Source organism: Acanthaster planci, linkage group LG18, assembly GCF_054643075.1.
Source record: "Acanthaster planci isolate LZ-2023a linkage group LG18, COTS_SCS, whole genome shotgun sequence".
Classification (NCBI taxonomy): Eukaryota; Metazoa; Echinodermata; class Asteroidea; order Valvatida; family Acanthasteridae; genus Acanthaster; species Acanthaster planci.
Window position 1 is genome coordinate 11,877,923 of NC_141794.1, and position 16,639 is coordinate 11,894,561.

The 16,639-nt window shown below is 42.1% G+C and overlaps 2 protein-coding genes across 4 annotated transcripts in view; both read left to right on the plus strand.

Moving 5' to 3' along the window:
* The window catches only part of LOC147796231 (uncharacterized), an 8,950-nt gene extending 346 nt beyond the window's left edge, over window positions 1–8,604 (plus strand). Inside the window, exons 2-10 of one of the 3 annotated variants that reach the window (XM_087148618.1) lie at window positions 182–283; window positions 1,035–1,073; window positions 1,197–1,363; window positions 1,720–1,886; window positions 2,684–2,812; window positions 3,095–3,202; window positions 3,837–3,955; window positions 4,612–4,768; window positions 5,425–8,604. In XM_087148618.1, coding sequence (XP_087004744.1) covers window positions 182–283; window positions 1,035–1,073; window positions 1,197–1,363; window positions 1,720–1,886; window positions 2,684–2,812; window positions 3,095–3,202; window positions 3,837–3,955; window positions 4,612–4,768; window positions 5,425–5,560 — 1,124 coding nt within the window. In that variant the 3' untranslated portion in view covers window positions 5,561–8,604. The remainder of the gene's footprint in view (window positions 1–181; window positions 284–1,034; window positions 1,074–1,196; window positions 1,364–1,719; window positions 1,887–2,683; window positions 2,813–3,094; window positions 3,203–3,836; window positions 3,956–4,611; window positions 4,769–5,424) is intronic. The other 2 variants (XM_087148620.1, XM_087148619.1) reach the window with 2 other exon arrangements.
* Window positions 8,605–10,542: 1,938 nt separating this feature from the next.
* LOC147796232 (steroid 17-alpha-hydroxylase/17,20 lyase-like) lies at window positions 10,543–16,638 on the plus strand. Its single transcript, XM_087148436.1, has 6 exons — window positions 10,543–11,348; window positions 12,289–12,556; window positions 14,187–14,486; window positions 14,597–14,763; window positions 14,990–15,093; window positions 15,363–16,638. The coding sequence occupies exons 1-6, from the start codon at window positions 10,912–10,914 to the stop codon at window positions 15,635–15,637; spliced, it is 1,551 nt and encodes a 516-aa protein (XP_087004562.1). The 5' UTR covers window positions 10,543–10,911; the 3' UTR covers window positions 15,638–16,638.
* Window position 16,639: the final 1 nt, after the last annotated feature.

A 16,639-nucleotide genomic window follows, 5' to 3' on the forward strand; every position in this document is an offset into this window, starting at 1 on the left:
ACAATTGTAGCCAAGAAATGGCAAAAAAAAGGCAGATCGAAGGAAATGAAGCAAACCCCTGTGGTCGAAAAATGAAATACTGTCAAATTTGAACATGTTATAAAAGGAAAAGCTTATTATTCATGCATCCTTCAGCATACATGCTCAGTGACTCATGAGTGAAACTGGTTTTTGCTGTCAGCAATTCTTGATCAGGAGGCTGATCTCGTGAAGAGCGCCAAGACACATTATTATGCAGATATTGTGACTCCTGGCTTTGTTGACATACACCACCATGGACTAGGTGAGCCCTTTGAGTGAACATAGTGAATAGGAATTAAGTTGAAAAATGGTCATTCTTTGCCAAACAGGCTAAAACATTTCTGAGGGGTAAGGAAATTTTTCCTTTTTTTCATGAGGGGTAACTATAATCTTCCTGGATTTCTGGATTTTCAGTGCTCATCAGTGAAAGTCATATACAAAATATTAAACAGAAGTAAGACTGCAGAAGTTGGAATTTCAGGCTATTTATGGTGAAAGACAGCAATAGGTGGAAAGCCTGGGGGTAGCGCCGTGCGAAGGAATATATCTCTAATGAGTACATGTATGTGTGGTTCTGAACAGAACCTGGAGTATAACCACACATACTCATAAGAGGTATATTCCTTTGCATGGCGCTACCGCAAGCCTTTCCACCTACTACTGCCGAAGTTTATGTACACTCTCATATCGGTCACTCTGTAAATTAGGGGTCAAATTTTTTGTGTCTCTGTCACATCTGACATGATTTTAGAAGTTCAGAACACATTCTTTAATTTACAAGAGTGACGAATTAATGCAAATTTCCTGCCAAACAAATTGAGATAGTTTGAAATCAATTTCAGCGATATTTTCATGTCAAATTACACAAGTCAGGTGTAACAAGGAGTCAAAAATGTCACACTTTTGGACCCTGAATTTATAGAATGACCCATGCCTTTTACCAGTTAAGTACGAAACACCGCATCACCAGTCAATGTCAGAACAGATTGTTTTGTTTGGTTCTATGTCCACAGGCGGAGCAGATGACTTAGTACAGTTTTGGAGCAACCCAGGTACTCAGACAGAAATTGTGAAAATATAACAAAGATGCATTTTTAAGTCGTCATAGTTTTTTTTAGTTTTTCTTCAAACTTGTTAGCCCTTCAAATCAATGATATTGATGCATTCATTTGCAGCTCACACGCAGACACGCCTTGTCAGGTATGGCGTCACCTCATTCCTCGCTTCGATGGTTTTCCCTAAAGACCTTGAGGCGCCCTCAGTCTACAACACGCTGAAAATCCTGGAGGGCATCGTGGGGGAGACGGGTCAGGGGTCAACTTGTGAAGGCATCCATGCCGAGGTCAGTAATGGAACAGGATTTCAAATTTTTTCATTTTGTTGCTTTGCTGTTATCATCTAAATGATAATTTTTTTGAGATTTGAGGTACATTTAATCTTCAAAAAGTACAAATAAGCTAAAGAAGTTGAAAACCTTTATACTGTCTTGATGAGACCTTATCACATTACATGTACTTTATCCCGGTTCAGCAGCATTAGACTACTGTAGGTCGGTATGAACTCATTCGACTCCTGCTCAAGATTTCTTTCTATTTTCATTTTCCTGTTGGATACAATTCTGAGGATTTTTCTAGATTTCTGCTTCTCTTTGGCATTTGTTACAAAAACACCAAGGGGACGATTTGAACTCTTTTTCAGGGACCGATAGTCAATGACTTTGGCGGCCTGCCGGTCGGGGATAACGAAATGCCGATTGCAGAATTCAAGAGGATTCTCGATGCCATGCCTAGCTGTCGTATCATGACGATCAGTCCTCATGTCGACGCCAAGAGCAACTACGCACGGATTAAAATGCTTCTGGAAAGGTGATTGGATAACTCACTGTTTGTAGAATTTGCCAGCTTTTGGCCAATGAAATGTATCCTTGTCGAGCCACAAGCCAGGTCTTTTAAGTTTCACCAGGAGAACTGTGAAGATTTTGCAGCGTTGAAAAAGCTAGTCTATGTGGCATTGCTGAGAATGAACCAGTTCGGTATTTTAAAAATGATGAAGTCATTTGAGAACACAGCACCTGACGTCACACCAGTTCGGAACAGGTTCAGTGCACATGAGGGGGACAGGCCTCATGAGCCTACGTTGATGTTCTTGATTGACCTACTGTAGGGAGCTTAGATGTGAAATTATTACATGTATAGCCCATCATTTGTGCTAGTTTCTCCTTTTTCTGTGTATAAAGAAACCCCACCTCCGGGTAGACTGTTGTTGGACCGCTGTTAGTGGTATCTCCCTAGGTAGAGTCTGCACTTTTTACGGTGAGTCTGAAGGGCGCCACCGCATGGCGGAGGCGGGTCACGCTAGTCTCCCACCTCCGTCATCGGTCGGTGCTTTTCGACCGCCACTCCACAGTCTCTGAATACAACATTTGATTCAGCAGTCAAGCTGAACCCAAGAGCATCGTGGGCCAGTTGCTGCTCCACTTGTATACATTCCCCATACCACTGGACCCTGTGCCCGCGTCTGCCCCACCACACTACGACACCTTTTTTTTGAGCCTGTGCTGTCAAAATACCCAACTGGATCACTGATGTGCCCTGAACATTAAGTATCAGTGATGGTCGAGAAAGGTGTTGTATATTTGTGTAAATGTTTATGTGTACTCCAGGGGTATTGTTCCAGCATTGGGCCATGACAGACTCGCCTCAGAAGAAGAGATTCTAGGAGCGTTGAAGATAAAACCATCGGTACAGTTTCATATCACACATCTGTTCAACGTCTGCAGTTTTCATCACAGGTGAGTTGTGTGCCGAAAAGCAATAAACAGACAAATTCATAGTATAAGTTTCATTCAAAGCTTTTACTGATTGCCATGGAAATGGAATTGGCTTTCCTCAAAATCTGTGATGGAGTAGTATCTTAGCTTGAAAAATGAAATTCATAAAAATGTCAAGTTTAGGGGAGTGTTAGGCAAATTTAGATATCAAAATAAAAATCTACATCAAAAGGGTTTCGCAGATTTTAAGGCATATAGCATTTAAAACCTGATTAATTACCGATGTGACTGTTTTTGTACGAGGAACCCAAGTCTCGTCAATTTTGGAATGACTGACCGATTCCCCTCGCTGCCTGGCTATGAGAAACTCGCCCCACCAACTGTAGAGATCATCGGCGACATGGTCCATGTGTGAGTCCAGTTTTTTTCTGTTCCCATGGGCTTTTGTGCTAGAAACCTAATAAATTTCAACAGACAGCAGGGCTCTGTAATGACTGGCACATGCCCAGGGAGAACCTGTTAATTTCCAAATGGTCAACATAGTTGAAGTTTGGGTCATTTGGTATAGATGGGCCTATTCAATCTAGGAATGACTTTCACGGTAGTTGTACCAACCCTGACAAAATCAAGCACAGTCCAAACATGGTACCACTAGCCAGTCACTCCAGGGAACGACCACGGTGTGTCTGCACTCAAACAAAATTCAACACCATCACCCTAGGCTTGGATTCCTGAATGCAGCAAAGTCCAACACCAAGTTCCTTGTGCATAGTACTGAGTCACCCAAACTAAAGAATTTTTAGGTAGTCAGGACTAGATGTTAAGAGGAACCACCAACATGGTGTGATTATTGCAAAGCGCCTCGCGAGTTTCCCTGCATGGTTTATTTGACAAGGAAAAACAATGTCTTCAGGATTTTTGTCAAAGGTTATGTTTGAATAAATATTTCTTAGCTTCTGAACTGAGAAGCACTACCTCCACCAGAAGTCGATTAGAAAAGTAATGATTATTTCGCAGTTGTTTGCTTCTTTTTTTCTTTATACAGTCATCCGCTTGCTGTGTCTAATGTGCTGAGTTCTAGGCATTTTAATCAAGTAGCGTTCGTGTCCGACTGCACCGCCGAGGCCATACCCAACAAGAAGATGGCTTACAGCAACCGAGAGAGTAAGAAGCAGGCAGAGCTGCAGTGGAGTCCATCACAACTCACTGAAAGTTCTTCACAAGTCATTCAGTCTTTAAGTCAAGTCGTAGTTTATATTAATAAACTGTGACAGAAGTGTTCTTTTGTCGTTGCTCACCCTGTTTCTTACGACTGATCCTGTGAAAGGACTTGTGACCAGACTCGTGAAGGCACTTGTGAAAGGAGTTGTGATGGACTTGACTGAAGCATTAGAGGCAGGATGGGCCAGACAACAGGATCTTTCAACATTTTTCACCCACATAATGTCCGTTTTCACCTGGACGCCAAACGGAGTGATCCATCTCTACACAGAGCTTATGATGGTCTTTCTAATGCAAACTAAAGACCAGTTTATACTTCAGATGAATGCGAGAGCGAAGCAAATTGGATGTCACAAAACATTCGCAACAAACTTTGCTAGAGTTTTTGGAAATTTGCAGCCAAAAAAATTTGATTTGACGTCACAATTTTGCATTTGTTTTTGCTGTCGTGTCAACTTTGAAACAAAAAAGTGGTCCTAGGCTCATTTTTCTGGACTCCAATCTCATCAGTTGTGATTTTAGATGATGTCCTGTCCACCGCAGACATCAAATTTCTTTAACAGAATAATTACAAAGTTTCTTTGATTCTTGAAATTCAGTGACGGTAACTCCAGACGGTAAGTGTCTTGTCATCGAAGGCACGACGACCCTAGCCGGCAGTTGCTGCTCCTGCCTGGATGCCTTCAGGTCTCTGGTTAAGATATTCCACACCGGAATAGGCAAAGCCGCGGCCATGGTGGCTGAAAACCCTGCGAGGTATGTCGGTGTTCGTCCACTTTGTCAACACTTTTCCACTCTGAAGTGAAACCGAATGGCAGATATGCACTCACGGTTGTTGCCGAGTTGGTTTTGTGAAATCCATCAGAATTGTCTGCAGTGTCAATGACCTGCCAAACCCCGGAAGGCTGTCCACGTAAAATGGCATTGCCCTTTGACAACTTTGGCAAAGGCGCCATCTTAAAACCAGCAGAGAAAATTTTCAACAGAAGCGAAAAACATATTAGGTATCACAAAAACTTTGTGACTTCTTCATTCAAAATTTGCCTCTCGACATGAACAGAAGACAAATGACACTGCGTTCGATTTGGATTCTTCCACATTTATTTGAACAGATAAAATCAGAGAAAACATGTTTTCCTTTGAGTTGCTCTTTAAACCACCCATTCCAGACCACAGAGCACAATGAGAGATTAGCAGTGTTAATTTTTGCAGAGGGGGCAAACCGGAGATCCCAGAGAAAAATCTTCAAGGCAAAGGAGATAAACAGTGAACACCTCTGCTCACATGTGGCCCTAGCAGGGAATCAAACCCGGGAACACATTGGTGAGAGGCGAGTGCTCTTCTCTCTGGCCAACCATGCTAACCTTTCAGATATTTGCTCCAATGGAATCATTTTTTTTTTTAATTTTTAGGATTGCAAATCTTGAAGGCATCGGAGCCGTGAAGGTGGGCAACCGAGCTGATCTTCTCCTTTTCGACGATGACCTCAACCTCCAGAAGACTTTTGTGTGCGGTCAGTCGGTGTACACAGCCAAGGAAGAGGAGTGAAGGAGATTGAGAAAAAATTGCCCAAGACAGGAGCGAAAAGGTACAAGTTACAGTGAAACTTTGGATCAAGATTATAAACGTATCCATGAACACTGTGATTTCACAGTCGAGCAGTGTTGCATTCATGTTGTCTGCGATCGTCTAGCAAGCCGAAATAGACTCCCGTGGTCAGGTCAAATTCATTGATAACACTTTTCCCGTCCATTCCGACCTTCAGAATAAGAGGTTGTGCCGTTATGTGACAATTTTCATTGGCTCTAGCTGTTTTTCATCTTTTCGCCATGGGCCAGGTAAAAGTTCCAACCCATATGCCAGTACCATTTAAGGCAAATTATGTCAGTTTTGTTTTTCTGGGTTTTTTGTTTTTTTAGGTGCAAATGTGCAAATGCTGAGGTGCAAATTTATTATTAGTTTTTCCGTCAAAATGAACATCCTGTGATCTGTGATGTTTGATTTTTTATGAAATTCCTCTAAAATAGGTCATTCTATCACAGTATTTATTTTTGAAGGATCATCATAACCATCGAAACCTACGGGAAAACAAACTGAAGCATATTTCTGACGTCTAGAATGGTCTGGAGGTTGGCAACTCACAAATGCACTCAAGATATTCTCTGCGTGTACATAGCATGCAATAGTACCATGCCACTCAGATGTGTGTGATAAACATACGCTTAATGCTTAAAAAGACTTCACAGCTATATCCTGAACAGCGCCCTCTGCTGTCTGCACTGACAGTGCATGGCAGTGCATAAGTAATCTTCAGTGAATTCAGTGTTTGCAGCAACATTCTGATGGACACCAGGGCAAGATTTACACGGAAAAGAGAATCTTTGGTCTTTAAGGTGCTTGAAAATTCTTGCAATAAGGTAAAAACTGCAACTTAGGGTATCAATTGATGTCCCCTCCCCACCTTCCCACTAACTTGTCAGGGGGTGGGGGAAGGGGGTGGGGATTGCTCCATGCTGTAGGGAATGATGAAATCCCCACCCCAGGGGAACCATCCTCTGTGGGAAAAGCATTGAAGCAAATGTTTGTCAGCACTGAAAAGAGTGACAAAATCTGAAACACAACGGTGTCCAAACTGTGACCAAATCGCAACTACATGTAGGGTTGGGACTGTATGATAAGAGTGGCTGGAATAATTGACGGGCGCAAAAAACAAATCTGCTATTTGAACAGTAAGCTATCAACTGCCGATTTTATTGTGTCTCTGGATTATTATATGTTCTTAATATGCTGCATTGGAAGGGTGCTTGTTCATTCTGTTGATGTGCTGTCCAAAAAGTGATTAAAAACAGTGCTTCCGTAAATGTTAAATTTGCGATTACACAGAAACTTTGCTGCTCTAGCTCGATAGGCATTATACTTCAGCATTTGTATTGGTGTTTTAATGTTGAAAGTTACAGCTTAAATTTACCAACTTGTTAATTCATAGTGCAGAACCATTCCATTTCCAAATAATGCAAATGCGTCCAAATTCCGCATGGACGTCAACATTGGCTCAGAAACTTGTTGAGTATTCATTTCTCGTGGGAAATATTTCTTCAAGAACGTGCGCTTTGAACAAACCTGACAGAAGTGTTAGAGTTGTCTTAAATTATGAACACATTGTGTCAATTTTTAAAGTTCTTTTTCCTTGCTAAAAATACCAACCAATTTTTAAAATTTTACTGTATATTTCCCCTAAGATACACTTGTGGTCTTACTTGTACAAATTATATTCTAATCTTACCCATGAAGTTTTTAAGTGTATTATAATAAGTTCTGTGATTATACGTACGTATTTCATGAAGCCCATAAATTATACCGATCTAGTCAGGAGTTACAACTTAACGCAATAAAGTCTCATCAAGATTTCAGACTTTGTTGTTCACAGATTTTAGAGAAATCCTCCTTATCAAACTATTATCCAGGGAAATTGTAAGAAGCATAATTTGAATTTATTGTTCATCTAATGCCGTTTCTCATTAACTCAGTTGCACAACCACGTGTAAGGTTGCAGACCAGTAAATAAACTACCGCGGATGACAGTAATAAAATACCTTCGCATCATCAGACAACACCCGAAATTCGTCAAAATGTCTCGCGAATTATACACACTCCCAGTCCTGTGTATTAGCCTTCTACAGCTATGATTTTACAAACCCAGGAGTTTGTGGGCTCCAAACTGCTCTCGTAGCCTAGAGTTTAGAGTTTCCAAATCGAGATTCGGTTCCCATGAGCCGTTTGGGGCGTATCTATGGACTAGGTCTGCAGGGAGTCCATGGCTTAATTGGTAGTCTAGGGCCAATTTCATAGAGCTGCTTATGCACAAAATTTGCGTAAGCGGGAAAAAAATTTGCTTAATAAACAAAGATTACCAGCTTAAACTATATCTGATAGTCATGCTATCCCAAAACAATATACATAACATGGAGTTTTGGCTGGTTACCTGATATATCAAGTAAGGTTTTTTTCGCGCTGAAGCAAATTTCAAGCTTAAGCAGCTCTATGAAATTGGCCCCTCCTGAGGCTTGACACTCTCGAGTTTGTTGTTGCATGTATACGTACATTACCACCATGGAGGTGTGGTTACAACAGTTGGATAAAACCCAAAACTACAGATTGTGGAAGTGGGTTGATGCAAGTTACAACAAACTATTTACACTTATTGTATTCCTTGGTGTGTGACCGAGAGGTTCCTCGAGGAACCCCAGGCAAGATCTTCTCATTTGACTGTCCTATTTAGATTTCATTTTGGCCTCATCGATATTTGTAAAACTGAACAATTTCTACTGAGGATTACTTGTTATTTTATGAAGTAATTGTCATTTGTTTCATGTAGTGTTTGTTGTTTGTGGTTTTTTTTTTTGTTGTTTTTTTTTTAATGATGTGCAGAAATGCTGATTCGATGTGCAATACATTGCCAGCAGAATATTGTTTTGGAAATAAAAAGTCTGTTGACGGGAATGCTCTTTAATGGCTAGACGTTAATCAGTAAGCCCATGAGGATGTTTAGGAAGAGGTCCAAAACAAAAATAAAAACGTCAAGCCCGAAGTTAGTAACGGCTACCTTGTTGATTGATGTGTTGATCGTATTCACTGTTTATGAAATCATGCTCTGTACTATCCTGTTGTTATAGTACAGTCAACGATCTCAATAATTTTACAGAGATATTCAAAAGAACTTTTGGCAGTCAAAAGATAAATCAAGGATTTTGCACAGTGAGCTTACGATAAAATTGCCACTCTGCCAACAAGAACGACTCGAGATGTTGACCTAAAAAAAAAATCGGTTCTGTGTCCGTTGGCCCAAAACCTTTCTCGGCAATCAGTAATCTGGGGTGTGTGTGAGAAAACTCAAGGCTTAGAGGTAATTCTCCTTTGATAGAGTTAGTCCGGTCGCAGTCCTGCACCTAACAGCGCTCCGCCAAAAGACGTATTATCTCCCAATACCGTAATTAGTTCGCACTCTCTCGGGTCACTGTACTTTTCTGTGAATAAGTCACTTGGGTGGCTTTGGCTCAACCTTGTGGCGATTGCGGCCCCGACGGCTGTTTCCTGGCAGTTGATCTATTCGCTGAGGAGGGGTACTATACGGATGGATGCAACTTCCACGAGACTCGTGCTGAGATCACCGTCTTCCTCAATGCGCATGCGTGAGCTGTATTTATTAACACCCTCGCTGCCACAAGTGCGCAAGTTTTCCGGTGCAAGCACAGCACGGGGCGGTCCTTGTCACGCCAATACCTGTTGATAGACCTTGGACGCGGGTCGTTGTCGGACCCATTCTCCCCTGTCGACAGGGGTCCTCTGTACTTTTCGTCCTTGTGTTGGGAAGGTAACACCGTTTTGTAATTACCAATCAATGAAACATGTAAGTGGTTGGAAGGGTCCCGGCAAACATCTTTCCCTCAAGTTTTTTTTTTCTTTTTTTTGGGGGGGGAGGGGCGAAATGCGCTTCATTATCTCCTTGAGGGAGGGAGATGAACAGAAGGTCGTCAGTTATTGTGATGTGGTGTAGCTAGGTGAATAATTGCTCTGGGATGAATCGGGTTTTATTCAACCGAGGTTAAACGCGAAACTCATTAATTTTGGAGAGAAAACAGATGACAAAGGGTTTTATTCGGCCAAAAAGTATTTAGTTTTTTCTCTCTTTTAGAAAGAAACTGTCGCTGACCGACTGTTTCTAGAAATTACTCGCCATCAAATACATGTGTAAAGAAATTTAGGTCCAAGTAAAATAGACAAAGAACATTTTGTCTAAACTTTCTGGGGTTTGATTTTACGTTTGATTCCAGAGTTGTACTCCGTGTAAGCTTGAGTTATATTTCGAATTTCAGGGTGGGGATGTTTGGACTTGCAAGGTAGAGCGCCGAAAATATGTTTTCTAGAATATAGTAGTGATTGGTTTTGCAAAAACGATTTGCTGAACCCGAATTCTTGCATGTTTGTGAAAAGTCTCTAGAGACGTAAACGCTTCAACCGACGACTGGTTGGCTGAATCAACTGGTTCGTTGGAAATTAGTAGGCTAACACAGATTTCTTTGAAATAATATTTTATTGTACGATGATATGGTGTTTTATTTCGGCTCAAATCGGCTACAGACTGCGAGTTCCTCTCGGCACGAATGGAGAGTTAACAAGTTGGAGTTCACTGTACTTTCAGTGCTTTGACTAGATTAGCATCCAAATGGCCACTTCAGGCAAAGAAGATTCCCAAAAGGAATCTCGGAATGAAGGCTACCTCCCATTGTCCCATCCTTGAAGAAGGGCCCCGGGCCCTCAAGCAGCCCGTCTGGCCCCAGCTAACGCCGCCACACCGCTATCACTCAAACTTTCTGACGCGGGGAAAGGTCGCATACCGATCGAATTTTTTGATTCGGCCAATCGGAGGCCTTCTCGGCCCCATCATCAGGTGCTACCCGAAATTCGTTTCATACCCTGGTGTAAAAGGAAACGCAAATTGACAAAAGGGGTTCGCTGAAGGAATGCACGCGATGACCAACATAAACCAGGGCTGTCTTTTTCTCCCCTTGACAAACACAAAGCTCTCCTAGATAATTACAGTTCTTGTTTTCTTGGACAAACAAGTGCCCCTGCACTTTTTCAGTCACTTTTGCTGGTGGTGATCGATGCGCCAACTGAATAAGAAACTGATGATTGTCTTTGGCGCTGTGTAGAATTAGATCAGATCTTTTCGAGTAAACCTTTTTGCGGACTGGTGCTACAGAAGTTGTGCTAAACTTGTTAGCAGATCTTGTTGGCTGGTTTGCATAATTATAAGAATCGAGTAGACTTTACCAGATCTTGTTGGATGGTTTGCACGATAAAAACAACGAATTGCAGCAGAAAGACACCAGTAGGTCATGATGACAGAGATCCTGATATTTGTTACGTTCTTTCTTATCTGCCGTCTTCTAATAAGTCGTTACGGTTGTAGGCGCTCCGAGCGCAGGCGAAATTTCCCGCCGCGTCCCACCGGGCTTCCCCTCTTGGGCAACCTGGCCGTGTTCCTCGGCGACGGGCGGCCGCTGTGTGTCGCGCTCCGAGAGCTGGGCGCCACACACGGGGACGTGTTCGGCCTGCAGGCGTGCGGCAAGGAATTCGTAGTCCTGAGTAGCTCGCGGGCGATCCGTGACGCTTTCGTCAGGCGGTCGGTGGACTTCGCCGGCCGGCCCTACATGTTCTCCCTCAGCCTACTGACCAGGAAAAACTGCGGAATTGCCTTCTCGGATTACGGGCCGGCTTGGAGAGGACATCGTAAGGATGCTGCGTCCGCCTTACGCATGATTCTACAGCAAAGGTGTGTGAAATTATGCCGTTCTCTAATGCAGTTTTTGGACAACTTTGTAAGAAGGGATTTTATTTCAATGCTCCCGCTCAACAAAGCTGGAAAATTCCCACCCTCAAATGAGTCCTCTTAATCAAACAGTGCAGACGTAGTTGGAAAAAGTGAATAACGACCTTTTCCAAAATAGGAAGACAGACGCATATTTTGTTACGCATTCTTACACACACAGGATTAATATAATTATTTTTTTTATATGAAATGATTTCTCATCGATCCAAATAAGGGCTAAGTTTCAAAGTTGAACCAACAGACGGGATGATACAATAAGTTATGCACAATACACAAATAATTTAAGATTTTAGAAAGGCATTTGAAATTGTGTTCAGTCACGATATTTAGTTCTTTTTTTCTAGAATTTCTTTTCAAAAGGATGTGAACCAATACGTCGAAAAATTACTGAGTTGAAGAGATCGCTGCATTCTTTGAAGTTTTATATACTATTATTGCCAGGCCCACTGTTTTCAATTTATCATCGGCCGATATTTTTGTAAGACACGAATATGAATAGAAAAGAAAATCTATCAGAATTTTAAGAAATTATTGACCCATCTTAAATTTCTGAAAGTTTTAATTTCCAGAGGGTATAAGAGCCCCATACATACAGACATCACTAATTTTCCCTCGGTGATAACCATCAGTGATAACCATGTCCTTAAAGGTTAAATTTAGCAGAAATAAAACTGAAACATTTTTCTTAGAAAACGCTGTGCACAGGATTTAAAGTAATGTTCGTGTATAGAACTTTCTCCAGTAATACAATTGTTTGACTGGAAAATTGTGAAAAATTATGCGTAAATGTTATCAACAACATAAAAAAGTGAGGTTTGGAATCCAACATTATCGTTATGTTATTAAACACTTCAATACCGGCTTTCGTCTCCTTTATTTTTAGCGGAGGAGTGCGCGGCCGCTCCATCGCTGAAAAAACCATCTTGCAAGAAGTGTCTGGCGCGGTGTCCGATATGGCAGCCTCCGGTGGACGTCCAATAGATCCGAGCGAAACGTTGACCGTGGCTCTCATCAACACCGTCTGCAGCTTGACCTTTGGCTGTCGCTACGGTCCAGACGATGCCGAGATGAAAGCTTTCGTCTCGGCTAATCATAAACTGAAGGAACTGTTCAAGCCAGGTCATCCGTTGGATCTGTTCCCGTTTTTGAAGGTTAGTTTGGCAACAGTGACAACCAGCTTTTGCAAACATTGTTGAAAAGACATGAATTTGAGACGGAAAATATTTCGAAACACTTAACTTTCAAATCTTGTCGAGTCGTCATTTATCTGTTGCACAACCAAAGAAGTGGTGTTAACAAGCAATATTGTTTTTCAAAAGGCCAGTTTAATTCAAATTGTGTCGTTCTATTGTCTTTAAAATTTCGTTTTTAATATCTGTACGTGTATTTAAATTGCTCACTGAGGTTTTCGAAACTTTAATCGATGTATTCACGGATTACAGTAGTTTACAGATCTGCCGGACAGTTTATGAATACTGGCACACGAAGCGAAATATTAGTTTTCTATTAACCCTTTTTGGGGGGCAGAACTAAATGTTTGACCGATTTTAAATCGAACTGGAGTTAAGTCTCCCCAAATGTGTCTTTTAAATGGATTCTCGGTGGACTGATATGAACTGGAATTGAATAAATTTAAACTGGAACTTTGTTACAACTGAAGCTATTGACAATGTCTGTTTGAAAATTTCCGTCGATCGAAAACAGTGCCTCGATTTTGTGAGTAGAGTTAAGCACGGGTCAACGGTCACGCGGTTTTTTCCTGCACTTTCATTTGCCCCCTATCAGAGGGACTAATTGTCTCCAGAACTTACTCTTAAATTCTCCTCAAGGCCTCGGCATCGACTTACCCCTCAACACTATTATGATATTGATTGTCATAGAGGCCTAATTATAGTTTATTACCCGGTGCGGGAGAGCCATTAAAAAGGGATGATGAGACTCGATTACCAGGGACAATTGGTCTTGACGCGGTCATTATGGTAACACCCCTGCCGTGTATTGATCTCTTCAGCCCGCCCAAAAGATGAGCGGCTCCTTGGCGAAGAGAAAATCTTCGTACGTGGGTGGGAAAGTTCTCAAAAGATTAAAAATTTAAGAACGATATCGGTGAACAGCAAGGAAAAACGTATACGAGAAGAGAAATTAAAAATACTGTACAGAATTATCTCGAGAAAGAAAATCCCCCATCGGCAAAGGTGCAGTGCACTTTACTGACACCCAAATATTCAAAGGTCCTTGGTGTGCACCAGTACTGTCATTGGAATCACCTGAGTGAATGAACCAGGTACAAAAAAATACCCATTGTGGTTACCCCTTGTTTGGTCGTCAGTTGGCGAAGAGCCGGTTGATGGGTGATCATCAGCCTTGTCAGTCGTTTGTGAAGGAATTCGCGTCACCAAATCCTTGCTCATGTACTCCGATGACCTGTTCGGGGAAGTCACTGTACTTCTTGCGCTCGTTCGCCAACCTTGGAGTATTTCGTCAAACTGTTCGGCGGCGAATGCGTTTCTGCCGTCAGTGACCTCTAGTCGGTTTGACTTAACTCTGCACAGCTACTTACTTAATTAATACAAAAATGTACGGTCTTTCACAGGTGTTATTTGGAGCTTGGAAAACAATCGTATATAAAAAAGCACAGGTTCAAGCAATTATTGCATTATCAACATACTTCATATACAGAAGCGTTCTTCATTGTGCAAGGAAAGTATGTTTCGGAACAGAAAGCAGCACTTAGGAGTCGCCTAAGTCACGACTCAACAGACCGATCGTCCTTACTTTCAGATATTCCCATCAAAACGCATGCGCACAATTCAGGAGCTCATCAAGACACGTGACTCCATTCTCCAAGCGCAGTACGAGGACCACGTGGCCACCTTCCGACCCGATAACATCCGGGACATCACCGATGCCTTTCTGAAGTCCGTACAAGACAGTGCCAATCGGAATAATGGCGCAAGCAATGACGTCACCATGACGGAGGACCAAGTGGTGATGTCAATGTGGGAGATATTTGCGGGCGGTTTTGAGTCAACTTTCCAAACCCTGAGATGGGCGTTGGCCTATTTGATCCATTATCCAGAGGTGAAGATCTTCACTTTATAAGCCTTACTTGTTAATGTGAGCCTTGAGTTTTTAAATCCTCGCTCCTTCTATGGATTTTTTTCTTTTATTTTCCGGGCTTTTGATTTCAGGTACAGAAACGACTGCAAGCCGAGATAGACAACAACGTCCCCGCTGGCTTGCCGACTTGGGGTGACCGCTCAAGGCTTCCGTATCTCGAAGCCACGGTGCTTGAGACATTACGTCACAGCTCATTCTCGTCTCTGAATGGTCCACACGTGACCACATGCGACACAAAGTAAGTGATTTGCAATAATTATTAACCAACATTCAGCCAATTGCATCCGGAGATTGATCAGCTCAAGAAAGTAATGAGGCAACTCGTTCATTGGTTGGTTCTGCGTCTAGCTCTTCATAATTTGTACACGTCATCATTTACAAAACGCATGTACATGTACACCTTCCTATCCTGAAAGCTGCCTTGTGGCTTGTGAACAATAATTCGACTGATTTGCCTTACACAGGCTGGGAGACTATGACATCCCACAAGGCACAACAGTTCTGTGTAATCTGTGGTGGGTGCATCACGATCCAGAAAACTGGAAAGATCCAAACAACTTCCGACCAGGTATGGAAACCAAACGCTTGTTAGTGTTGTTCATGCCATAACTTTCGACCAATGCAAACTTTCGTTTGCGGGACAAGCCTTGAAACTTTTTTCAACCGGATAGGTCGAGCACAACTGGAGTGAGTAATGAATATGCATGTTTCTGACGTAGAGGATCCATTGCTCCACCCCCTGTTCTTATTTCACTAATAATGATATCCGTATGTTTGTTTTACGTCATGCGCAAAACATTCTACATATATAGGCTTATTTATTTGATTGCCACGCAGAGCATTTCTTGGACGAAGGAGGCAGAGTGTTCATACCGGAGCACTTCTTGCCGTTCTCAATCGGGCCTCGTTTCTGCTTGGGCAAGCAGCTGGCGACCATGGGGCTGTTCTTGTACCTGGGTGGCATTTTGAAGCACTTTTCCCTTCAATGCCCTCCGGGGGAGAAACCGCCCTGCCTGAAAGCAGAGAGTTCGGACCCTATCAGGACGATCGGCGGTTTCCGGGTTGCCTTGAAGAAGCGCCAGTCACATGATACTGTCTGCCTTCCGGCATAAAACGAGGGATATTCAGTAACACCTAGCCCCCTCCCCTCCAAAAAAGTCTGTGAACTTTTGGAACGGGAATATGAAAAGCCAGAGAAAATAAAATACGAGACTTGCCACATATAAACTGTGCCGTAGATGTGGCAAATTCTGATTTCAGAGATACTTGATGAGCAAGTATCCATTTTCTTCAATTTTGCTTAAACTCAACCAAACGAAAGTTGAGATTTAGAGGAAAAGATAAAAGCGACCATGGTACAACGGTAAACAGGCAGAACCAATAAAAAGAGAAGAAAAAATTCTCCATATTTAACAAAGGTCTTTCACAAGGCAGTCGGTCTCGCGTTTGATTCAGGAATTTACTGAGAAGTAAGCCTACATTTTTAATAATTTCTTGACGTCTTGTGTACATTATATTACTTTCGCACTGCAACATTTGATTTTCGTATATTCTATTAAACAATAATTTCAGGATATAGTATTTGTTTACTGAAAGATTTCTAAAAAAATTTAGACAGAGGACAGACAAGAAGCCCATTCGTGTTATTTCTTAATGAAGTCCATTTAGAAGCTATTTGATTTCGATAACAATGTAATCGTATATTCATGTACTTTATAGTTTATGAGTTACTTTGTTCTCAAGAATACATATTTATCTGGAGGGATTGTTCGTTGGTTTGAGCACTTGGGGTAATGCAAGGTTTCGTTGGCATAAAAGGGCGATTCACAATAGTACGCCTCCAAGAGTTTGCCACGCGTCGGCCAATCGCAGGGCGCGAAATCTGTCGACCCAATGCGCGTTTGGAAAGGGTCATCAGATTTCGCACGTTGTGATTGGCCGACGCGTGGCAAACTGAATCGCCCGTATTGAAGACGGGCTTTAGAGCCCATGCCTTTCTGTGACACATCACTGTGCCACCATGCAACCTGACATCTTATGTCTACTTCTTTAGGAAATTGGACTGTAACCAAGTCTTATACCTCTTCAGATAAACAGTGCAGTGATGGCAAGAT